General features: G+C 42.1%; 1 protein-coding gene across 2 annotated transcripts in view; it reads left to right on the forward strand.

Moving 5' to 3' along the window:
- LOC129811603 (pleckstrin homology domain-containing family G member 3-like) overlaps window positions 1-26369 on the forward strand; it is a 64359-nt gene that overhangs the window by 13628 nt on the left and 24362 nt on the right. For both annotated transcript variants that reach the window (XM_055863037.1, XM_055863038.1), the window contains exons 3-11: window positions 16545-17053; window positions 19625-19725; window positions 23655-23724; window positions 23837-23883; window positions 24000-24150; window positions 24390-24521; window positions 25360-25542; window positions 25630-25722; window positions 25808-25894. In XM_055863037.1, coding sequence (XP_055719012.1) covers window positions 16545-17053; window positions 19625-19725; window positions 23655-23724; window positions 23837-23883; window positions 24000-24150; window positions 24390-24521; window positions 25360-25542; window positions 25630-25722; window positions 25808-25894 — 1373 coding nt within the window. The remainder of the gene's footprint in view (window positions 1-16544; window positions 17054-19624; window positions 19726-23654; window positions 23725-23836; window positions 23884-23999; window positions 24151-24389; window positions 24522-25359; window positions 25543-25629; window positions 25723-25807; window positions 25895-26369) is intronic.

Below are 26369 nucleotides of genomic sequence, written 5' to 3' on the forward strand. Positions count from 1 at the left end.
AAATCCTTTCTCGGGTTTTATACGTTTATCTGTTTTTTGATAAATGTTGCATTATCCCATTTTTAGGAGTCCATTCATGCAAACTCTGACTTCTAAAAAAATAAATAGTAATATATATATAAAACTTAGTCAATGTCCATGCTGTAGGAAAGCTAATGTACAGCTGTGTGAAGCTGTTGATGAAATGTGGCTGAACAGTGTGCCAAAGATCAGAGCTACCCCTGACCTACTTAGTAGAGCGTGCTGAAATTGGAAAGTAGCTATGCTTGCAGAATGTATGGCGCTGTAAAGGGGTTGTACTAATTTGAGACATCCACCCAGCAGCAGCTGTTCCAGCTGAGTATTGGCATGGGGCTCCAGACTATGGTGATCTGGCCAGGCAGTAGGGGCGATCTGGCGTTTCTGGGTTAAAAATGTGATGGTGTGTTAGAAATGCCAGGGGTGATTTCTGGTCTGAGTTCGCCCCTGCCAAGCAGGAATGACTGGTCCTCTAAGTGCTGCTTGTTTAACTGAACCTCCAGACCTTTACTTTCACCCCTCATTCTGCTCCTCTATCAGTCATAGGCTGGTTGGCTGCACCAGCTCCAGTCACATGCACTCTAGGTGCATGTGGAGACTGCTTTAGTAAGGGTTTTAATGCTCTTGTCATTTAGATCCATTGACTGCAACACCGATCAGTATATACCGTAAAACTTTAATAGCCCAGGCGTTTCTTTGCTTATCACTGAACACAACAGGCACTTTTTATAGACTGCCTTCTATTTGAGCCAGGTGTCTTTCTTAATGCACACAGCTTTTGCTAATTTGCTAATTTGCATAGTTAATTGTTTAATTCAAGCATTCATTTCTAGCATTTTAATACTTCTAATTTCCTGCACTGTCACATTTATTTTGTCTTTAGTATGCCTCTATTTAAAAAAATATTTATCCTTGACAGGAAAATAATTCTTACTCATTTTTGGCAGTTCTTATTTTCACCACTAAAGGTCTGTACTCCTGAAGTTGTTGCCTGCTTTTATGTTTGCCTGTTAGCTAGCAGTTCTCAGCTGTTGGCAGCCAATCACTAGCAGTTTCATACTACCGAATTTTTTTTATTTAAGTGGGGGAAAAAATATTTTCGGTCTATACTGGATTTTTTCATTTAACACATTAAACCTCAAACAATTTTGACCCAATGTTTATTTGAAACAGGTGTTTTATTTGCTAAAATGTTGCCTGGCTATTAAAAGGGAACAGCTGCTATTTGAGCCTCTGCGTTTAGTTATTATAATTGAAGTTTTACGGTATGTGTTAACTTCTATTGTTGGCTGAAGAACTTACTGTTTTGGGACCAGGTTGAGCAAAATGTAGGAAACTAGGATAGTCACTTGTTTTCAACATTTTCAGAAAACCTACTATTCTTTCATGTTTTTTTTCAACTGGTGAAAGGGATCATCTCTAAGCTCTTTTGTTGCCAATACCTTTATACATTCAGCCTTATACTGCATTGCTCAGTACCCTGCCTCCCACTCCCCACAGTCACATGGAAACATCTATAGAAATGTATCAGTCAAACTGACTTATTGCGGATTAAAGGTAGTTCGTGATGACGTAGTGCACAGAAAAATAACTTTAAAAAATAAATAAAATCCCATGTGCCAAATAAATTAAGAGTTGAAAATGTGATGGAGACCCAAACGCTACAGTTTGTGACAACTGTTGCATTTATATGGCAAATGTGCACCCTCCAGTCTTGGCATGTGCGCTCTAGCCAACAGCTCGTAGATAGTGTGGGTAGGCTAATGATGATGAGATTATTATGGATAAGTGCGAGAATTTTTCTTTTGTCAAATGGCAGCCATGCATCAATCATGTCACTAGAATAAGACCCTCAATATTTATTGGAAAGAATGACCTTCAGCACCCTGTGAAGTTCACATTAAATTAATGAATCTGTGGCCTAATAAACTGCATGCGTTCACCAGTCGTAATGGGAGGACCAGACAGCATATCGTTGCGTGACTTAAATTGTACCGGAATTTCCTGTTTCCATCAGCCTGGTTTCATTTTTGCGTCATGTAATTAATCAGCATGAAATGGTTGAATGGAAACCTGGTTAGTGTGAATGATTTTACTGTCTCTTACAATGACATTCCTCCCAGAACTCTTCCAGTGGATTACACACATTAGTCAGACTTTCTGTTGAGTCTGATTCCCAGATCTGGGGAGGATCCACTTAATGTGCTACCTGTCTAAAAGTAGCTCTTGATAATCTCCTTCCATTTAGAACCCCCCACATTAGTTTCCTCGGATACAATGCTGCTTGTTTAAAAAAAAAAATGTTTCCTGTGTCAGTGACCCTCAGTTAAGATACGCCATCCTGGATGGACTCCCGAAGTCCCCAGACTCACCACCACCTCACTGCCCAGTTGTCCCCCACTGCAGGGAAGTGCTAACGGGGCCCTTGGCCTATCTGTGGACACACAGCCTGGTGGTAAAGTTTACAATGTGCTTGGACCGCTGTCAGATGGTGTGTTGTCCAGAGGAAATGGACCTTTTGAAGAGGATATTTGGGGGGGGTTGCATGGAGACTTAAGTGGATCATCACATGCCTGTGCACTGAGGTCAATTGGCACTGCTGGGTCCTTCAGAAGTCAAATGTTGCTTTGTAGAAACTTACAGGATTAAATCAGGGTCTTTTGAAAAGATAAGCATCTTAAAAAACTTTAACTCTTTTTCTCGTTCAACCACTTTCTTCCCCTCATTAGTATTGGAATGATGGTACAATAGGTTGTATGTGCAGATAAATGTTTCCCTTGCCCCCAATTTTAGTTTTTAATCACTGTAAATTACAAGTTTTTTTCATTAACACAATTGTTGATCAGATCTTTAAAACTAAATGGGGGGGGGGCGGATTAGGAATTCCTTTTTCAGAAACAAGTGCACAGCTGAACTTGCAAATTATTAAGAAGACATCTATACAGTATATTCAACGATCACATTGTCATTATGGCAACTAAGCTGTCTATTTAGAAAGTCAACCACAAACAGTTTCCCTTGTAAACACAGGACACCTAGCTAGATCTTGACGTATCTTGTGGAATGCAGGTTCAGGTTGTGTGCTCAGCCTCATTCACTGCTGCCATTCAGGTTTATTTACTGGCCTCTAAGCTAATCATTAACATTTCTTTGACAGTTTTGAACATTGAAGGCAAAGTGTAAATAAAACAAACAGGCTAGAAGCGAGATTCTTTAAATACCAAAATCAGTGTTTTGTCGCTAGAGACGATTCATGGCTGAGAAGCTGGTTTACCTGACCTTGTGACTAGGGGCAATGTTTGTAAGGTGCATGATAATGTAGTCTCTGACTAATTGTTAGCGTCAGCCTCTTCCTCCTGAGGAGCAGTCTTTCCCAAGGGGATAAACTCCAGACTACACCCTCTGTTCCTTTATATTTTATCTTAAGGGGAAAGAATGGAGGGGATGTTGGGAAGAGGAAGCACTCATTTGAGATGTAGAGCAAAGTGCAAGTCCTGGCTTTCCCCAACGGCATGACGCCAAGCCTTTGGCTCAAAGGATAAGTTAACTTATTAAGGGGCGCCTTCACATCCACAGGAGTTTGCAAGTGAAGGATATATACAAAAAGTACTAATCATCCAATTAGAGCGGAGGATTTTCCAGCTTGTGTGCCTTTTTAATAAAAAAAAAAAATGTGGCTAGAAAAGTCAGCTTTATGGCTAGAAGGAATATTTAGGTTTGCGGATGCACAGTCGAGACATACAGGAACAAGGAATGCCCTGGTAGCAGTTAATCAGGAAAGTAAAATAGCGTGCTCATAAAGGTGACTGTAAATTTCTCAACTATTCCTACAGGTTGCTTTCAAAATGATCTTTTGATTGTCTTGATTCATAAGAATAGGTATAAAGTGAATACAATTGTCTAATTCTTGGGATTTTACGATAAAAGGCTAAATACATTTTTGACACAACAGTGTGAATGAGATCCAAGATCCATTCTGTATCCAGCAGAGTGCTCTGTAGTTGATCATGTCTGATAAAAATATAAATGATTCTGTCTTAAGTAATCACTCGGCTTCATTTGTTGCATGAGTCTGTGTGAATAGAACAGCTATGTCCAGCAGTACTAACATAATGGGTGGGGCTATACTATGCTGGTGCCTGCTTAGGAGGAAGGACACTGCTCACACAGTGAAGGACTTGATACATGGTTAATTTTCATCCTGGTGAACACATGCCACTTGAATGTCAATATCAGACCTGCAACAGGAAACAAGTCCAGGGTTCAGGAGAACTGTGGTTTTCTTTCATTGGCTTTCAGCCTCTAAAGAGGATGTATTCATGATCCTTTGTTTTCATAAGTGTCCATGCAACTATAGGAGGGAGAGGGATTTGCAGGCTGGATGTTAGACAGGTAGTCTTGTTCCTCTTTGCTAGTTCCTGATTTGGTTAGAAACATTCAAGGATCATTTAAAGGATGAAGACCGGTCACTTTTTTTAATGGAGAGGGTTTCATATCAAACAGATGAGGATTATGATGAGACTACCAAGTACCCTTGATACAGTTCACCTTTTGTTCATAAGGAAAGGTCTGAGGGTATAGGCTGCAGCAGGAGGAGTCATGGGTGCCTGTTTTGCATGTTATTTTTTATTTTTTTATGTGTCCTATCAGACGAACAATAAAAAAAAAAATATATATATATATATATATATATATATATCATTGAGTTAATAAAGCCACATACAAACATGGTCTCTTTTTGTTGTTGACTTGAGTAAGGTGGATCCAAAATGCAGGTGTTTCAGCCTAGCTCAGTGCTTTCTATGGTGGGGCAAGCCAGCAGAAAATACGGAGCGTTGCGCCGTGATTGGCTCAGTGTTCTGTCACTCATGGGGACACTACGTCGCCGCCAAGTCTAAGGGTAGAGCTCAAAATCTAGCCTCTTGGGTGCTGCATAGAGTTACATTAGAAGTGCCCATCCAAGAAGGCTAAAAGTCATTGGCTACAGATAAAATGATGCCAAATCACTTTATCTACAGTAGCTTTGATTGGACTGATTATGTCAACATTATACTTTCAATCTTAGCTAGCAAGCTATACAAGCAGTCATCATGAATCACGTTCACAATCTACTGGCAAATCCTTTTCAATCCTTGTCCTATGAAGAGAAGTTATAGATAAATCGTATCGGTGCTCATCGGCCATTGGACATAAACATTACATAAGTCTGAAATCTAAAATGTAACAATGAGTGGTTTTGAAGGAATCTGAGGCGAACTGCAAGCATTGCAAAGCAATCGCAAGCCTGCTATTTAGTGGAGTGGGTGTTTTTAAGGGTCTCTTTTCCAAGCTTAAAAGGATAGCCATTCACATGCAACACCATGGGCCAAAAAAGGTTGAAAACATTGGCCATGCTGTCAATCCAGCATGACTTCTGCTGTTTTCAAGACAACTGGAAACTCTGGGGGGGGGAACTAGCTCCGACCGGGAAAATATGTTTTGAACGGTTATCCGACTCTGAATTCTAAGTCTGGAACTCTTGCCTCTTTTTAGAGTTCCGACCTGAAGATCACTGACGTCATGATTCAACCTTGTTTTTTCCTTAGTTCCCAGTTGTCTTGAAAGCACTATAATGTCAGACTGATGATAAAGTTTGACACAATTTTCCCACAAGGACTGCAGCGCCACCTTCCTATTCAAGTGAGCACAGCACATAAGAGAATCTAATGTATTGTATGCTACTGCATAAATTATGTAATATTAAGTGTATGTTGTGTAGTAAGCTGTTAGTAGCCCATGTGCCTCATCCTAATAATTTGGTCCCGTTCCTCCTCATAACTTAGCCTACTGTTCTGACTTGGTAGGGCACATGTAGCCTAGCCTGTTTTAGAGAAATGTAATCATTGACTATTGTAAGAGCTTTCATTGTCTGCTTATATGCCCGCTTTATTTATCCTACGGTTCTGACTTTGTGTACAGGGAGAAGACTAAGAACGGCCCATGTTCTGAATTCTGTTGCTGTACATTTCAAAAGTGCTTAACATAGACAATATAACTATGTCCATCCTAGGTCGTTCTTAATCGAAATTATGGATTGCCTCTTATCCACTCGTCTCCTTATGCCATAGTTTGTACCTCTCAATTGTCAGTAGAAACCACATTTTGTTTAAGCAAGTCAGTCATATCAGCAATTTAAATTTTTTAAGCCAGTAAATGAGGCTGAATTAACTGTTTTGCTGCCAGCAAGGCTCCGCTGATAGTCAAGCCTAGCAGTGGTAAGAATTCACTCAATGGTGCAGGAAAGGAACCTCTGCTGTTGGGACAGCTTTATTTAGGCCCTAACAGTTTGTGGGCACTGTTTGTCATTGTTATAGTGCAATTCATATGTTGTGTAGTGGCTTTGCTGGCATGCATCTAAAAAAATCTGAGTTTCTTAAACTCTCTACTGCGTGTTCGTAGATTGTAGGTGAGAAGGAGGTTTATATGTACAGTACATCCCAAGGGAAGGATTTCTCAGCCCTAAGTAAGAGAACATCTGGAATTTCTCACCTTCGTCATAGTGAGCACCTGGGTGGCGAAGACCATGTTCATCACTGCACTCTTTTGTTAAAGGTATGGGCGAGATTTAATGAAATACGTTTTCTTATTGGAGTATTTATTCCAAGGTGTAGTTTTCATGTATGGTAGTATTACCAACATTTCAACAAATTTGATTTGTTGCTGGGTTTTCATGTTTCAACATCTCTATGGATGGATTTAGATCCTTTGCTGTTGTTTTACTATTATTTTCAACTTGGTTTGGAGTCCTTAGCTCATGTAGTCAGTTCCTCCTATTGAAAGCAGGATGTGTTGCATTAGACAGAACTGTTAAGCACGGAGTCTCCATAGCAACTGCTTTGACTGGGCCATAAATATTTCCTAGGACAAAAACAACAACCCTTTGTCCAGTGTCAAATTTACATATGAACATGGAAGCCAGGGCAGGTTGGTTTGCATACCCCCACGTGAACATGGCAATCTCGCAACATCTCTCAATGTTTTGCAACTGACAAGTTACACAATTCTGTGGCTTGCTTGTCATATTCTGTCTTATGAAGGAAAGTTGATGTTGGAAAAAGGATATAGCTTCCTGATGAAGAGATGTAATCCTATTGTATCATAGAGAACACAAGACAATGTTGGGGGATGGTGGGGAAATGCGAAAGATTATTTGTCTTTGATTTGCCACTCGTTGACGACACAAATGTCAGGAAAAGGTCCAGTTGATGGATGTCTTCACAATATTGTTTTGATCACATGGACTCGGAAATGTTCCAGGTCGCCTGAGAATAGTATTGACGTATACACTGACTTGGTGACTGGGTTCATCAGGATGTCCAAACCAAAAGCGGTAGATAGATGGGAGCTTTTGCGCAAAACAAAGCGGGAACCACCACATTTAACCATGGCAAGGTGACTGGGAACATGGATGTGTACAAACAGACCAGCTATGACCTCTAAGGCAATGGTGGAAAAATGACAGTAAAGGGACAAGGATATGAGAGGTATGTGTCAAGGACTCCCAGACAATCACTGATTTACTAAGGGAAAGCCAGTCATGTCGTGAACACCGACTCCTTGCTCCCGGACGAACTAAACACCTTCGACCACTTAGAGGAAAATTACTTTGAGCTGCTGACGCGGGCCCCCGCCACTCACGAGGACTGTGTGCACCCTGGTTCTCCGTGACCAACATGAGTAAGTCATTTAAGCGAGTTAACCCTCGCAAGGCTGCCGGCCCAGACGGCATACCAAGCCGCGTCCTAGGAGCATGTGCAGACCAGCTGGGTGGAGTGTTTACGGATATATTCAATGTCTCCATATGTCTGGCCTCACGTCAAGATGTCCACCATTGTTCCTGTACCCAAGAAATTAATTTAGTTCAGTTACCTTGGCTATTGCCCCGTAGCACTCACTTCTGTCATCATAATGTGCTTTGAGAGGCGAGTTAAAAACCATATCACCTTACCCTAGACTACTACAATTCACATACCGCCTCAACAGATTCACAGATGACTCAATTGCCATTGTACTGTACACCGCTCTATCCCACCTGGACAAGAGAAATACCTATGTAAGAATGCTGTTCATTGACTACAACTCAGCCTTTAACACCATAGTGCACTCCGAGCTCAGGGACCTGGGTCTGAACCCCTCCCTGTGCAACTGGGTCCTGGACTTCCTGACGGGCCAAACCCAATTGATGAAGGTAGGCAGCAATTCCTCCACCATGCTGATCACCAACTTGGTGGCCCCACTGGTGAATGCTCAGCCCCCGCCTGTACTCCCTGTTCACCCATGACTGTGTGGCCACGCACGTCTCCAACTCAATCATCAAGTTGCTCAATATACAAGGGGTAGGCCTGATTACCAACAATGACAAGACGGCCTACAGGGAGGAGGTGATGGCCCTGGTGGAGTGGTGCCAGAAACCTCTCCCTCAACGTCAACAAAACACAGGAGCTGATCGTAGACTACAGCAGAGAGCACACGTCCACATCGTTGGGGCTGCAGTGGGCATGTCAAAAGCTTAATGTTCCTCGGCATGCAAATCACTGACTACCTGAAATGGTCCCTTCACACAGATTGTGGTGAAGGCTCAAGAGCACCTCTTCAACCTCAGGAGGCTGAAAAGGTTTGGCTTGGCCCCTAAGATCCTCACGAACTTCTACAGATGCGTCCATTGAGAGCATCCTGTCGGGCTGTATCACCACCTGGTACGTCATTTGCGACATCTGCAACCACAGGGCTCTCGAGGGTGGTGCAGTCATCCTAACGCATCACCGGTGGCACACTGCCTGCCTTCTAAGGACATCTACGGCACCCAGTGTTACAGGAAGGCCAAGATGATCAAGGACCTCAGCCACCCGAGCCACGGCCTGTTCATCAAAGCTGGAACCAAGAGTCTGATGGCCTGGCGATGGAAACTGTTTAACAGTCACGACTAGCTGGCATCCGCCCAGTACCCTGCCTGAACTTTAATCACTGTTACTAGCCGGTTACCACCCGGTACTCTACTCTACACCTTTAGACTGCTGCCCTATGTACAGAGCCATTGAACACTGGTCACTTTAATGTTTACATACTGTTTTACCACCTGTGTGTGTGTGTATATACTGTTTTCTAGTCATGGCTCATCCTATATAACTACTGATGTACATGCCTTTTTCTAGTCATATACTGTCTATACACATTATTTGTGTGTGGGTGGTACAATTCAAAAATTTGGACACCTACTCATTCAAGGGTTTTTCTTTATTTGTACAATTTTCTACATTTGTAGAATAATAGTGAAGACATCAACTATGAAATGGCACATATGCAATCATGTAGTAACAAAGTGTTAAACCAATCAAAAATACATTTTATATTTGTGATTCTTCAAAGTAGCCACCCTTAGCCTTGATGACAGCTTTGCACACTCTTGGCATTCTCTCAACCAGCTTCATGATGTAGTCACCTGGAAAGTGTTTCAATTTACAGGTGTGTGTGTGGAATTTCGATCAGGAATTCCGCACACTCAATGCGTTTTGAGCCAGTCAGTTGTTGTGACAAGGTATGATTGGTATATAGAAGATAGCCCTATTTGGTAAAAGACCAAGTCCATATTATGTTGAGAACAGCTCAAATAAGCAAAGAGAAACGACAGTCCTTTAAGCCATGAAGGTCAGTCAATCTGAAAAATTTCAAGAATTTTCAAGTTTTCTTGAAGTGCACTTCCAAAAACCATCAAACGCTATGATGAAACTGGCTCTCATGAGTATTGCCACAGGAAAGGAACACCCAGAGTTACCTCTGCTGCAGAGGATAAGTTAATTAGAGTTACCAGCCTCAGAAATTGCAGCCCAAATAAATGCTTCAGAGTTCTAGTAACAGACACATCTCAACATCAACTGTTCAGAGTAGACAGCATGAATCAGGCCTTCATGTTCGAATTGCTGCAAAGAAACCACTACTAATGGACACCAATAATAAGAGACTTGCTTGGGCCAAGAAACACTAGCAATGGACATTAGACTGGTGGAAATCTGTCCTTTTGTTCTGATGAGTCCAAATTTGTCTGTGATGCAGAGTAGGTGAAGCATTCCAGGTGACGCTGGTTGAGAGAATGCCAACAGTCTGCAAAGCTTTCATCAAGACAAAAGGTGGCTACTTTGAATTGTCTTAAAGAAATCTAAATATATTAAGACTTTTTTGGTTACTACATGATTCCATATTGGTTATTTCATAGTTTTGATGTCTTCACTTATTGTGTGGTTTTTGGGGGGGGGGGGCTTTCCTGTTTTGCATGTTATTTTTGCATTAATACGTGTCACATCAGTTTGCAAACAATGTTTAAAAAAATATATATCATTGAGTTAGAGCCGCATACAAACATGGTGTCTTTTTGATTTCTTAAGGCAGCTCCAAAATGCAGGTGTTTCAGCCTAGCTCAGTGCTTTCTATGGTGGTGGGGCAAGCCAGCAGAAAATACAGAGCGTTGCGCTGTGATTAGCTCAGTGTTCTCACTCATGGGGACACTACTTCACCACCAAGTCTAAGGGTAGAGCTCATTCTAGTTCAAATTCTAGTCCACCAAGTTTAAGGGTAGATGTCAAATTCTAGCCTTAAATCACATATGTAAAGTAGCTTTTATTGGACTGATCATGTCAACATCATACTTTGAAAATCTTAGCTAGCAATCATGAATCATGTCGACAATCTACTGGCAAATCATTTTTGTTTTTTTCTTGTTTTTTAAAAACTACACATTTTTTTAAACCTGTAGTTTTGGCAAGTCGGTTAGGACATCTACTTTGTGATTGACACGTAACTTTTCCAACCATTATTTACAGACTGATTATTTCACTTAACTCACCATCACAATTCCAGTGGGTCAGAAGTTTACATACACAAAGATTGTACTTTTTGGAGAAATGTCCTCTGGTCTGATAACACAAAAATAGAACTGTTTGGACATAATGACCATCGTTATGTTTGGAGGAAAAAGGGGGAGGCTTGCAAGCCAAAGAACACCATCCCATCCGTGAAGCACGGGGGTGGCAGCATCATGTTGTGCGGGTGCTTTGCTGCAGGAGGGACTGGTGCACTTCACAAAATAGATGGCATCATGAGGGATAAATTATGTGGATATATATATAATATTGAAGCAACATCTAAAGACATCAGTCAGGAAGTTGAAGCTTGGTCGCAAATGGGTCTTCCAAATGGACAAATGACCCCAAGCATACTTCCAAAGTTGTGGCAAAATGGCTTAAGGACAACAAAGTCAAGGTATTGGAGTGGCCATCAAAAAGCCCTGACCTCAATCCTATAGACAATTTGTGGGCCGAACTGAAAAAAGTGCGTGTGAGCAAGGAGGCCTACAAACCTGACTGTTACACCAGCTCTGTCAGGAGGAATGGGCCAAAATTCACCCAACTCATTGTGGGAAGTTTGTGGAAGGCTACCCAAAATGTTTGACCCAAGTTAAACAATATAAAGGCAATGCTACCAATTACTAATTGAGAGTATGGTAACTTCTGACCCACTGGGAATGTGATGAAAGAAAGAAAAGCTGAAATAAATCATTCTCTCTACTCTTATTCTGACATTTCACATTCTTAAAATAAAGTGGTGATCCTAACTGACCTAAAATAGGGAATTTTTACTAGGATTAAATGTCAGGAATTGTGAAACTGAGTTTAAATATATTTGGCTAAGGTGTATGTAAACTTCTGACTTCAACTATGTTCAATTGTATTCTTCGTACTATAAAATATTGCCATGGAATTCTAAGCAAATCTTGTCTGCTAAATGAATTAGTGTAGGCCAGATCAGGGCCTAACATAAGGAAAAAGAGTGTGCTATTCTGTTCTTCTGAAATGGACTACATTTTCTAATCGTAAATTAGTGTAAGACTGGCAGTTATTTGCTTGACAATCACCGGCTGACACAATTCTGACTGCCACAGCCCTATCTACTACCATGTCCCGTTCAAAGAAGCTTAAACATTTTGTCTTGCCCATTCACCTTCTGAATGGCACGCATACACAATCCATGTCTCAAGGCTTAAAAATCCTTTTTAACTGGTCTCCATCTACATTGATTTTAAGTGGATTTAACAAGTGACCTCAATAAGGGATCATAGCTTTCACCTGGTCCCGTGTCACTCAGTTGATAGAGCATGTCACTTGCAATGCCAGGGTTGTGGGTTCAATTCCCATGGAGGATCAGTACAAAAACTCACTAATGTAAGTCGCTCTGGATAAGAGTGTGCTAAATTAGAAAGTGTGTGTGCCGGACTCTGACATTGCTCGTTCTGATAGTTTTGGATTTTGTGTATTGCTAGGTATTACTGCTCTGTTGGAGCTAGAAACAAGCATTTTGCTGCACTTGCGATAACATCTGTGTACGTGCCCAATAAACTTTGATTTGACATGTCACTAATTCCAGTAGACTGTCTGAGATGGACATCATGGTCGTTGTGGAGAAGACGAGGTGTTTTCTGATCGTGGAACATCCTTTACATCAACAGTACCTTATTTGGTTCTGTACCGTGTGTAGTTCACATCAATCATGTCATCATAGGCAGACAGGGTAATATCAGTTATGTTGTCAACAAAATAATTATGGCTGAATTGTAAACGTCTGTAGATTACATTGTTCTGAACTGTCTGATTACTCAGCGACCCTTTAGAATGTCTCGGCTTCCTTCATCTCAGGCTGTGGAAATACTATACTATTGCTCAAAGCCAAGGGCTGATGTACTCTCCGTTAATTACCTGCGCTGTTCTTCCAACTAGACCTGGCTTGGCTCAAGGGAAGGCCCATGGACCTGGAGTTCTCATTTGTTTAACTGTCTGACACTGTCTGTTCAAAGTGGTCCAAAACATGCAGGTCTCATTCACATTGAAGAACATTGTTCAACAGTATAATCTAAGGTGAACTATAGCTTCCCAGGGGGCCGGAGGACTGTGAACTAACAGAAGTAGTCATGCTTGTGGAATTTACATTGTCTGTGAAGTTTAACAGGCAGCAGCAACCAGGAATTCAAAGAATTACAATTAAGGGTTCCGAATGAATACAGCAGGAATCCCAGCTATTCTTCCTAAACAACAAGGTGATTAATAAAACAGCCCATAGTACTGTGTTCAGACATTAGCAGTTGATCTGATGTAATCCCTGAGCATGTACCTTACTTTACAATGTGACTTTTAACCTATTCCATTGTCATACTGTAACTATTTGAAACAGAAAACATACTTTGTAACGCTAAGTTATTGAAGTTGCAGTGTAGGCTAAAATGTACTCCAAATACTATGGTCTTTGTAACCTTGACTTGGATAATACTTCTGTTTGGCTGGGTTAATGATTGTATTGAAATGGCAGCCGCAAAAAGAGCTTGACATAGGACTAAAACAATTTTACCAAACCTTTTAGTATGTGACTGAGCTAAAGCTGGAGGGTTTGCATTTTGATTGTGTTGCTGTCACTCGGATTGAATAATATTGTGAATATAAAGTAGGTCTAGATCTTTTCTGTTTTGCTATTTTGTCCGTCATGGTAAATGACTGACGTACCAGAGATGTGTACTTTCCTCTCTGCTTATCCTGCGTCTGACTTCCTTGTCCAACTCTGCCATGCATCACAGTAGGCTAGCTAACTTAGTGCTAACCTTATTGCCAGTGCCACATGTTTACCTAGGCCTACAGTAGTTTCCCGATAGTGGAGGAATTTAGGCTTACCAGTGTTTTAACGATGCATCTTTCCTGCAACAGGGAAGATGTAACATGCATTTCCCAAAACACCACGAAGAGCGAATTGTCGCTAAGTGCGTTGTTGGAGGATGTTGATACTAAAAGGATCGAAAACGGGAGCACTGCTCTCGGATCAGCTTTCTCCATTCAAATCTTTCCTTGTCAGTATTGTGAAATAATTAACTGTTAACAGATCAGCTCCGATAGAGATATTACCACCTACGGCTGCTTAACCAATAAAAATTAACAATCACCAATTTGGCACGTTAGGCTACACATATGTTGAGACAAATTAGTCAGTAGCCTACAAATAGCCAAATAGAACTCAATTGATTGAACAGGAAATGTATTTCACGGCTTGAAATAGGCCTATAGCGTACTGTTTATTTTAATGGAATCATCTACGTTTTCATTTTAAGCATATTTTTACATGTTGCTTGTTTTGGTTCAATTGCTAAGACATTGACAACTTTGTAGTCCTCTTTCATCTGACGTTATGGGTGGTCGCAGAGACGGAATTACATGGTTTATCAATGTTTAGCGGAAAGCTTCTGTGTATAAAGTGACACGGGAGGGCAGAAAAGCGTCTAACGATGCACTTGGTCTGAGGCAGGTGTTAGATTATGACCATTTTCAAGTGCAACGTTAATAATGATGGTTTCCCCCAAATAAACTCTCCCACGAAGGTTCTAATGATGAAATTAGCCTTAAGAAGCTTTCGGGAAACCTGGCCCAGGGCATTTTTAATTTGCATTCCTTAGCATTGCCTGCTACATCAAATCAAATTGTATTGGTCACATACACATGGTTAGCAGATGTTAATGCGAGTGTAGCGAAATGCTTGTGCTTCTAGTTCTGACCATGCAGTAATATCTAACAAGTAACCTAACAATTTGCAAGTAATCTAACAAAGCCACTCCATGTGTGGTGGATGAAATCGTACAGAGGATCTCAAACCAATGGAGTGTGGTATCAGGCAAAGAGTACTTTCTCTTCAGTGGGTAATCGGAGTAAGGAAAGGGGGTGGGGAAGTTGCAGTAGAGTTGGTTTACGATTGCTGTTTTTGTCCCATATCATGTCTGGTCTGGGTGCTAGTGCCTTAGGCCTTCATGAGTTATGTTTCCTGCCTTACCCATCCCTTACAGAATTTGGATTAGGACCAATCTCACTGCCATGACTTGTCCTGATGGTGGTGATCCTAATGTTGAGTGAGTCACACCATTAATTTCAGAATTCTGTAAAAACCATATTACGATTTTATTAGCCTAGGACAAGTTATATAATTTGCTCTCCACTTGTATAACTGAGCGCCTTTGAGACTTCATTAGGGTTTGTTAGGAGACCGGGAGATCAGGGTGTATGTTTGGACTGTCCTTACTCCCCCAGTATCACCTCCCAATGGCTGGGCATTGACGTCAGCACAGCGGTTCTAGGAAGGGAGGGGGCGGCCTTGGCGGTTGGCGCTCAGAGCAGGCGAGGGAGTAATTTTCACAGCCAAAAGTAAATGGGGAAAGGAGGAGCTTCTGTCTGAGCAGAGACCAACGGCCTACTGTGCTATTACTCCCTGTAAGTAGTACTATTACATGGTTTTAGAACTACTTTAAACAGCTTTTTAAGAAGTGGTCAAGGTCAACCTTTGCTTGCAGGCTCATCCCTTGCTTCCTCTGACTTGACATGCGTGAGTCTGGTGTTGTTGCAGATGAGCTCTACAGTGGATTGTAGAGGCTGGATTGTAGCCCAGACTGAGATCACTGACATCATCCTGTCTATAAGTCTGTAGAGGGAGAGAGAGAGACTTGTTTTGTTTCCTGTATCTGTTGACTCTACAAATTACTGACCAGTGACCTCAAAGATCTTTCATCTACAATTTCTAATCATTTTTGTTTTACATTCATTATACCTAATCACTTTTGATTCTTTACTATATAAAAAGGGCCTCAGTTCTTCTGAAGTCATTGCTGACATCACATTTCTGTCCCGCTTTCCAAGTCCAGTCAAATGGCCAAGCTGCCTAGTGACAGGTCCATGTTATTAGTTGTGGGATGTCTGCTAATGACGCACATTTTATGACCGCTTTATTGATTTCATTAAGAATGTGTCAACACTGCTGTAGTTGGAAACAATTTCAAAGAGTGCTCCATGAAATGTCTGTACCACCGCTATCTCTCAAACTCTCTGTCCTCACTTGGCAATATCCCTGACTGCTGTGGCCAATTAAGGGATTTGTTCTCGACGGTGCCGTTTATTGGCAAGAGTATGTATTATTTAATAATGCAAAATGGGTTTGACCTTTGACCTTCAGAATACTTTCTGACTTCATATATTTGGAACATTCCCTGTCTGGGCAGGAAGGATGTGAAACTGAATATGGAATCAATTTCTCTTGATTTGAAAAGTAGTTTAATAAATTAGATGTATAAACAGGACTCTGGTTCCGACTCCCCTCTCTTCTCCCCCTCAGTTTTCCTTCTGTTTTTCCAAGACTTCGCCAGTACCAGTAAGGGAGGTTGGAGGAAATGGCTGGGTTTTCCAGAGAATGTGGAGCGCTGTAATTGGGGCGTGTCCGTAGGATTTGAGAAAGCCCCTTTTGCAGTAGAGCACTCTTCCTCAGGCTGGGACGCTGAACACTGGGTTCATACTGTCATATCATCTGACTACAGTATTTGATTAAATGGATCTAAAATGTAGTGGAATGTGCCAATTTTAACAATCTGTTTCTGCCCATGTGCTCAGACTCAATTCTCATTCTCTCTCTCTCCTCTCTATCAGAATCTCCTCGGTTATACTCTGCCCTCTCCATCAGTGGTGGCCATGAGCGACAAGACAGCTACAGCCGGCTCTGTGCTGACCCCTCAGCGGGAGAGGCTGAGCGTCCAGTGAGCCTGGTGTCCACTCTGTCCTCAGTCTCCTCCCGGGACAGCCACAGCCTCTACGGCAGTACCTTAGCCCTCCCCTCCACACCACCTCCCCCCAGTGGAGCAGACATTGACCTGGAGCTCAGCCCTGCAGAGGGAGCCAGGGAGCAGCCAGAGATCAAGACGCAGGGCCTCAGCCAGGGGGGGACCAGAGACCAGTGGCTGGACCACAGTCAGACCAGGTCCCAGTGCAACAACAACGCCACCACCAACAGGAGGACTAATGCACCTCAGACCCATCCCTCACCCGTTGCCACTGAAGCCATGGCGCCCAACCCTAAGCTCAGCTACGTGGACCGTGTAGTCATGGAGATAATTGAGACGGAGCGCATGTATGTCAGGGACCTTCGCAGCATCGTGGAGGTGAGTCGCCTTGAGGGTTACACCCAATCAGTTCTGGTTATTAGGACGTGATCTTAATCAATGCAATCTTTTCACTATAGGTCATATGATTAGTGTCATTTCAGTGTTTCTTTTGGAATGGTATGTCGTTATGACTTAATGTCTGTTTAATTAATGTCTCTTTATATGGAGGTGATTTATTGGAGTTGGCCGTTAATGAGACAAAGGAATGGCCTTCATGGGTTTAGAGAGCAAATAAGGTTCTCAATTTTCCAAGTGACTGCTGGCCTTTGAAGCCACGTGTCTCTGGTACCTATAAAATATTCTAGGGTTGATTGTTTTACCAGAATCTAGTTTGATTTCCTGTTTTTTTTAAAGATGTGTTTCAGGCAAATGTTCCCTGTGTATTTCGTAACTCACAATAGCAGTTGCATTTCTTTTCTAAATGGCATTCTCATATCAGATGGAGAATTCCATAGTATGCAACCATTATAGCCTGTAAGACCAGCAGATTAGAATTGTAGAGTAGCTGATATGATAGCTTCTGTATGTAGGTTAATGCTTTCTACATTACTGTGAAAGCATACAGAGCTGTGAGTGGGATCTTGTGATCTTTTCACGTATTTAGTTCTAAAGCAGAATCAGGGCCAGGACACAGCATCTCAAGGCAGAAACTTCTCCCCTGATGATCTTGGTCAGAGATTTGAACAGCTGCTACTGATTTCATCTTCTGGTTGTGGCAAATGGGACAGAGCTGATTCATCCGCTCTGCAATCAAGTCAACTGGTCTCTTATGGCGGCTGCCTTTGTAGTCAAACAACTACCAACTGTGCAGGTTGATCAGCCTCCCCTATTGCACCCTTCAGGTTGGAATAATTATCCACTTTTGATGAGTACTGACAGGAGCATGGTGGCGTAAGTCCTGTTAAGTGCAGGTTATAATGTCTTTAACGCATGATGCCAACAGGTCAGAGGTAGTGTGTTACTGGCACTCCTCACTGAGTCTGTGTCTGACTGGGCTGCTGGCGCCTTCCCTAGGTGTTGAAGGGAGATCTGCCCTTACCGAGCCCTCGCTACAGCATCCGCCAGAGTAATGACACAGTCCTGCTCCCCAGACACTCTCACACTTCCACTGGACTTCCAACTTTTCCGTGAGCCCTGCCTAGCTGCCTGCTGCACTGCGACCCAAACTAGGATACGGAGCCCTCCGGCCCCTAGCAGGCAATGGCCAACAAAAACACAGCCATCACAATGCCAACTGAAGAAACATAGGAGAGTAGCAACTTTTTTTTTTTCACATGCTGTTGCGGTGGGAAAAAGCTGGCCCAACAATTTGAACAAAATCTACAATTCTCTCAACTCCAAAAAAGTTCAACCTATCCAATCTAAATTCAGTATTTCAATGACTTGCTCTGCAGTAGCATCTTATGGTGCGAAGTTACAATAGCAGGGATGTTAAACTTGTCACTTCAGTGATGTATTTGATGATGCATCTGTTTGATTTTGTCCTGCTACTGTCACTTATGACGTTGACAGCTGTTAGTGTCTGCTCTACACATAAACTATCCAGGAACATGCTCCTCCACACCATATCATGAAAGCAGAAACCTCTTAATCTCAGCTCTAAGACAGTTGTGTGACAGGTTGACTCACACCTCCAATTCCGCCTCGACAGATGTCCTGAAATTCTGACTGTCAATATCTGTTTAATAGGTTCCATAGCCTTCTTCCCAACCCTTTCTCACTAGGCCATCTCTGTCACTTGACTGCCCAGAAGTATTGCAACCCTTTAAATGCCTCTTCCCCTCCCATCCCCTAGAGGGCATTACCCTTTATGGGTTACCCATCCATAACCACAAGCCTAGACCTAACCTTGTGCTGACAGTCTAATAGTAGGCTGTACATATAGCTAACTGCCAAAATAAAGGAAATGCCAACATAGTGTCTTAATAGGGTGTTGTGCCACCAGAACAGCCTCAATGATCCTTGGCATAGATTCTACAAGTGTCTGGAACTCTATAGAGGAATGTGAAACGTTCTTGTGTGTGAAGACTCTACTTTACTCTGCACTGACTGGGTGTGTGCATGTGTTTGTATACAAACATGAGTGTAATTAGGTGAGAGGAGCAACTGGGCCTATGTTTTTAGTTGATATTGTCTAGGCCAGAGTAGTCCTGCAGCCTGATGAGAGAGGGGTCATGGGAGGAGAACACTGCTGGTCTGAGGCTGTTTTTTACAGAGCTACTGACCTCACAGTAACAAGTAATACATCCTTAAAATTACTATTTGAACCACTTAGATTTGAACACACTGATCATGAGTCATACAGTTTTGGTGTAATAGACAGCAGATAAAGACTTCATCCTATGTGGTCTTTTTAGCCTGCGAACAGGATGTGTAATACATTGAAACAACATTGAAGCAGAATCCACCAAGGTGGCAACCACTTGAGCATGTTCAACTTTATCTATACACAAGCTCCCTCTACTGCAAATAATCAGAAATTGTAGTTTAGACAGAACACTCACTCCAGGATGGTTCTTCATTAGGCAGATTGTAGGTGCAGTATAACCAGTGTTATTTTTTCTCTAGGATTACCTGGCTCACATCATAGACATGGACAACCTTCCCATTCGTCCAGACCAGGTTTCTTCCCTGTTTGGGAATATAGAGGACATATATGAGTTCAACAGGTAAGCTGCAAATGTAATTGTTTTATTTTTACAGACAGTCTTCACAACAACAACTTAACCTAACACTCAAACTTTCGAGCAGACGTTGAGAAGACATATTGACCTTTTTAGTGGAATGCTCTTTTGACAAAGATTCAAAGGCTTCCTGGCAGGACATCTGTTTAATGGCTGTGTTGGAGAGTTTATCCGTCTAAATCTGTTTTGAGGACAAAGACAAAATGACTGACTAACCAACACCAAACGCAGATTGGCCTAGAACAACACAGCAGATTGGGATCAGTAAAGAATGAGACAAATCACAATATGGCTGTATGTGTCAACTCTGCTCCAGACGTTATCAGGATGATCACCTGCTCTGTGCACCCATTTGGATGTTTAGATGGGAGATATGAAGCTGTTGTGCAGCATATGCTCACCAAGCCTCATGCCAAAAGAGAAAAAATAAAACATCCTCTCAGAGTAAGGCTCCTCCCACATGATTCCCAATGATGGCGTAATGCCATAAAAATTATTTTTTGAAAATAATGATTCTGGTGCATTTACAGTCGAAGTTGGAAGTTTACATACACTTAGGTTGGAGTCATTAACTCGTTTTTCAACCACTCCACAAATTTCTTGTTAACACACTATAGTTTTGGCAAGTCGGTTAGGATATCTACTTTATGACACAAGTAATTTTTCCAACAATTGTTTACAGACAGGTAATTTAACTTACAATGAATTATATCTCAATTCCAGTGGGTCAGAAGTTTACATACACTAAGTTGACTGTGCCTTTAAACAGCTTGGAAAATTCCCGAAAATTATATCATAGCTTTAGAAGCTTCTGATCGGCTAATTGACATCATTTGAGTCAATTGGAGGTGTACTTGTGGATGTATTTCAAGGCCTACCTTCAAACTCAGTGCCTCTTTGCTTAACATTATGGGAAAATCAAAAGAAATCAGCCAAGACCTCAGAAAATCATTGTAGACCTCCACAAGTCTGGTTCATCCTTGGGAGCAATTTCCAAATGCCTGAATGTACCACGTTCATCTGTACAAACAATAGTACGCAAGTACAAACACAATTGGACCACGTAGCCGTCATACCGCTCAGGAAGGAGACACGTTCTGTCTCCTAGAGATGAACGTACTTTGTTGTGAAAAGTGCAAATCAATCCCAGAACATCAGCAAAGGACCTTGTGAAGATGCTGGAGGAAACGGGTACAAAAGTATCTATATCCACAGTAAAACGAGTCCTGCATCAACATAACCTGAAAGGCCACTCAGCAAGGAAGAAGCCACTGCTCCAAAACCGCCATTAAAAAAGCCAGACAACGGTTTGCAACTGCACATGGGGACAAAGATCGTACTTTTTGTAGAAATGTCCTCTGGTCTGATAATAGAACTGTTTGGCCATAATGACCATTGTTATGTTTGGAGGAAAAAGGGGGAGCTTGCAAGCCGAAGAACAACATCCCAACTGTGATGCATGGGGGTGGCAGCATCATGTTGTGCGGGTGCTTTGCTGCAGGAGGGACTGGTGCACTTCACAAAATAGATGGCATCATGAGGTAAGAAAATTCTGTGGATATATTGAAGCAACATCTCAAGACCTCAGTCTTGAAGTTGAAGCTTGGTCGCAAATGGGTCTTCCAAATGGACATTGATCCCAAGCATACTTCCAAAGTTGTGGCAAAATTGCTTTAGGACAACAAAGTCAAGGTATTGGAGTGGCCATCACAAAGCCCTGACCTCAACCCTTGTGGTGGCATATTTCTGCTTTACCAAATAAGGAGAGTTACAAACTTCACACATCAGTCAGAGTTATACTTAAACTACATATTTAATAATAAGAGCTTTGCAATAGCAATTTGACTTTCAATGATGCACCATTTCTAATGAACCATTAGAAGTACCAACAGAAAAGTACAAAGATACTTTATAGCCAAGATACACCCCTCTCAACCTACATGATCTTAGGAACAGTTCAACGGTTAAGATTTGTATGAAAGATATCTATAAAACATAGCAGACTGTTACTGCTGTGTCAACAGTTTTCATTGTAAAGACCAGTGTCTGGCCCCCCTACTCCAAACTGGAACCGTCTCTCCCTGGTACGGTATAGAACAGAACCATTAGCTCATGTTCTCTGGAATGTTCTTTAGGTTTTATCACCCAAAGACTTCGTAAATCTCCTCTGTCAGTGTTATTTCATTGAGGCCCATCCTCAGAACACACACACAATAGTTAACGGAATACTCTATTCTGTCGAATAAATCAACCATTATAATGCAATACAAGCATTATAACATAATCTTGCAATTTTCCACGACATCCTATAGACAATTTGTGGGCAGAACTGAGAAAGCGTGTGCGAGCAAGGAGGCCTACAAATCTGACTCAGTTACACCAGCTCTGTCAGGAGGAATGGGCCAAAATTCACCCAACTTATTGTGGGAAGTTTGTGGAAGGCTACCCAAAACATTTGAACCAAGTTAAACAATTTAAAGACAATGTTACCAAATACTAATTGAGTGTATGTCAACTTCTGACCCACTGGGAATATGATGACAGAAATAAAAGCTGAAATAAATCATTCTCTCTGCTCTTATTCTGACATTTCACATTCTTAAAATAAAGTAGTGATCCTAACTGACTGAAGACGGGGATTTTTTACTAAGATTAAATGTCAGGAATTGTGAAAAACTGAGTTTAAATGTATTTGGCTAAGGTGTATGTAAACTTCCGACTTCAACTGTATGAGATTTCCACCAGTGTAGACTACTAAAATAAAGGTTTTGATTAGTCATTGTTACATCTAAAGCAGGGGGAGTTTTCATGTACATCCCTCTGGCTCAACTACATCATCAATATACTATGTGTTACACTGGAGTGGGGAGTTTGCTTTTGTTTTATAAAGTAAATGAAGTTAGACTGGATTATTAAGATTTAGTCTGACCCAGACATGGCTGCTACAGCCTGGTGATGCGTGCCATTGCCAGCGTTACACTTCCCATCATCTCGGCTAAACGCTGCGACTGAGTCGTGCCATTTAGCAGGAAGTGCCCAGGGTGAGCTGATCCGCAAGAGCCAAGCATACTTTTAAAGCACTGGTTTGAAAACATGTACAACTCTTGCACTTTTCCCAGGTGATGGAGGACATATTAATTCAAGCAGAAACTGTATGAACCTCTGAGGAGATGTGAAATGGCATTCTCTTTTATCATTGTATTGGAGAATGAATGTCTCATGCAGCAGACTGTAATACAGTTCATTTTCATACACAGGGTTTTCAGGCGGTCCTAGACTTGTCATTCAGTTTATAGATGTGCATGACTGACTAGTGACTACCTCTGAGTCATGCTATTATTTAAGCTACAGTACTGCTCCCGTTTCAGGGTCAGGTCTCTGTAAAGGTCAGCACACTGAAATCTTCTTGTACCCCTGAAACAGAAACAATGTTTCCCTGCCACTATAGGCCACATATTGGCTTGATGAAAGAATGTCTTGGAACTTGTTCATGATTTGTCAAGCAAATGTTTGTCTTCAGGCAAAAATAAACCTCAAACAAAAAAGTATAAAGACAAACCATTGTACTCAGCATATTGACATATTGCTATGTTCCTTTATTTCGTCAGCCCATGCAGCTGTAGGGTGTTTGTTGTAAGTTATGAAAGTGTTTGATTTTGTGTGTGACCATGTTAAAAAAAAAAAGAAAATAGTTGGTTTTGTACTCCATTTTATGTTTTTTGTTCTCCTTGTGTCCACTCTGCTGTGGGAAACCTGACCCTGTTGAGTCTTTGGGCAGAATGAGGTTAACCAGAACAAATGCATTCAGCCATGCAAAACATAAACATGTTTTCATACATAACATAGTACCTGAATGTAGTTTACACTGACCTAAACCTTATTCTAGCCTTGTGTCGGTCTGTCTTCCTCCACAGTGAGCTGCTGCAGTCTCTGGACATGTGTGAGAATGACCCGGTTGCTGTGGCCAGTTGCTTCGTAGACAAAGTGAGAGGAGGCCACTCACACAGACTGAATTGATACCTATCATCGGGAAGCTGGACAGGCTGGAGTGTTGTTGATCTGGTTTTGTGTTTTTCCTCCCTTTGCTATTTTATAGAGTGACGCTTTTGAAATCTATACACAGTACTGCACAAACTACCCCAAGTAAGTAGAAGAATGGAAAGGTTTTCTGAAACCTTTGGGGGACATGTTAAGAATCTGTAACCTTAAATAACAATGGAAGTCATATGATACGACCCATTGACTTGTGTTCCCTCTAGCTCTGTGGGTACACTGACCGACTGCATGAGGAGTAAGACTCTGGCCATGTTCTTCAGGGATCGCCAGGCCTTCCTCAAGCGTTCTCTCCCCCTGGGGTCCTACCTGCTCAAACCTGTCCAGAGGATCCTCAAATACCACCTGCTTCTGCAGGTACACTGGTCCTCACTGCATACTACCTTTTCTATGGGTGGAGATGGTCTAAGTAAGCTGTATAGAATTGTACTTCTGCAATTGCAGGTTAATTGTGGGGTCCCTGACAGGAGGCCAATTCATATTTTTTTTACCTGGTAAGATGGCAATGGTAGAGCATTGTATAGCATACAACAACACATTCAACTTCTTTCCAGAGGTCTTGATTCCTCATGTTCTGGCTGTTTGCCCTCTAACAGGAGATCGCCAAGCACTTTGACCCTGAGGAGGAGGGCTATGAGGTGGTGCAGGAGGCCATTGACACCATGACCGGGGTGGCCTGGTACATCAATGACATGAAGAGGAAACACGAGCACGCTGTCAGGCTGCAGGTCAGTATGGCTACTCTCAGGGAGAGGTGAATGGAATTTGACCCACCCCTTTCCACCTACCACTATTGTTACACCTGCATCATTATATAGTGTATCTAATTGGGCTAATTTTGTATGTGATTGTTTCTCAATAGGTTTTATATCAGTTAATGAAGTGTAGCTACTTCTGCTCATAGTTTATCCTGTCTGTCTTGACGGAGGTTGTGTTGATGGGGAATCCTTTTAGTCACCCAGCAACTATTCCAGGTTGCTCTCCTGCTGCTCCCACAGTAACTCCCTGACTGAGTTTACTGTACTGTGTGGGGGCAGGCTATTAAAAAAAAACAATGTTTAGTTGCACAGTCTTTGTTGTTCCAATAAAGCAGCCCATTAACTTCCTTAATCAAGCCTAAATATTTAGAAAAAAATTGGCCAAAGCAAATGTGTAAACCTGCTACGTGTGGTATTGATCAGTAAGCCTCCGAGGTGGCTCAAAGCTCCATGTCTCCCCGACCTCTGTTTAGTTTGGTCAGGGATTTGGGGCCTCGTTGTGACTCAATAAATCTACTACAGGGCCACAGTGTCTGCTGGGTTTTCTATTTGTTTCAATTTATGCCTTTGATTAGATGGTGAGTTCACTGCCCATTGGTTACTGGCCTACTTGTTGTTTTCTGTTGTCGCATTAAAAAAATACTGTTCCCTTCAGACTTTGCACCCCTTGTGCATGCTTTCATGTACAGTTTTGTCAGTGTTGTGTACCCAGACTATGTTTAGGAGACCTAGATACAATCAGGAGTGTGTGTGTGTGTGTGTGTGTGTGTGTGTGTGTGTGTGTGTGTGTGTGTGTGTGTGTGTGCAGGAGATCCAGTCTCTCCTGATCAACTGGAAGGGTCCTGACCTCACTACGTATGGAGAGCTGGTGCTGGAGGGAACCTTCCAGGTCCAACGTGCCAAGAACACCAGGATGCTGTTCCTCTTTGACAAGATGCTCCTCATCACCAAGAAGAGAGGAGAGCACTATGTCTACAAGACACACATATTGGTAATGAACAAAAAGTAGAGGAACTTAACCCAAATGCCATGAGCTTGCTCTGTTAGGTTGGCGTAACGTTGCTCCCTGTGGTTTCAGTGCTCGACCCTGATGCTGCTTGACAGCGCCAAGGACCCCCTGCACTTCAGTGTGATCCACTTCAAGCATCCCAAGCAGCCTCACACTGTGCTGGTGAGTGTGGATCATAAGCCCATCCTCTCTTGTAATAAGAGTAGTTCTGTTTGAGCTCAGTATAATTGACAAGTGTCTTTTTCAGGCCAAGACTGTAGAGGAGAAGCGCCTCTGGGCTCATCATATCAAGAAACTGATTCTAGAGAACCACCACACCATTGTCCCACAGAAGGTAAACCTATAGTGACAAGGGTTTCCTCTCCACTCCTGTCAAGTAGCCCACAGTCTTGCACCAGCCAACTCTAATCGCTCCTAAACAAATGCTCTGGCTTCCGGGTTAACATGTGAATGAAGGTTGTATGTGAGGGTGGCTTCTGTTCTTTTCAACAAAGTTAAAATATACATTTTCTAGTTCACTAACTTTTCTAAAGTCTAACGCAACTTCTTACTTGAAAATAGCTCATAAACTGCGTCCCAAAGACAAGAGAAATCCGAACGAAACTCACCCACAGTACCTATGGTGGAAGAGACTAGGATGACAATCTCTGCACCAGGCCTACCTACCGTCTTTGACAAACTTTGTTCATGATTCTCAGAACTCAATGAGACAATAGACGCTGCTTTGGCACCAATATCAGCTACTCTCGATAGCGTTGCAAAACCATAGATGGCCATGGCCAACAGATTTTGTTCAACATCCATTATCC

The sequence above is a fragment of the Salvelinus fontinalis genome, chromosome 15 (assembly GCF_029448725.1).
Source record: "Salvelinus fontinalis isolate EN_2023a chromosome 15, ASM2944872v1, whole genome shotgun sequence".
Taxonomy (NCBI): domain Eukaryota; kingdom Metazoa; phylum Chordata; class Actinopteri; order Salmoniformes; family Salmonidae; genus Salvelinus; species Salvelinus fontinalis.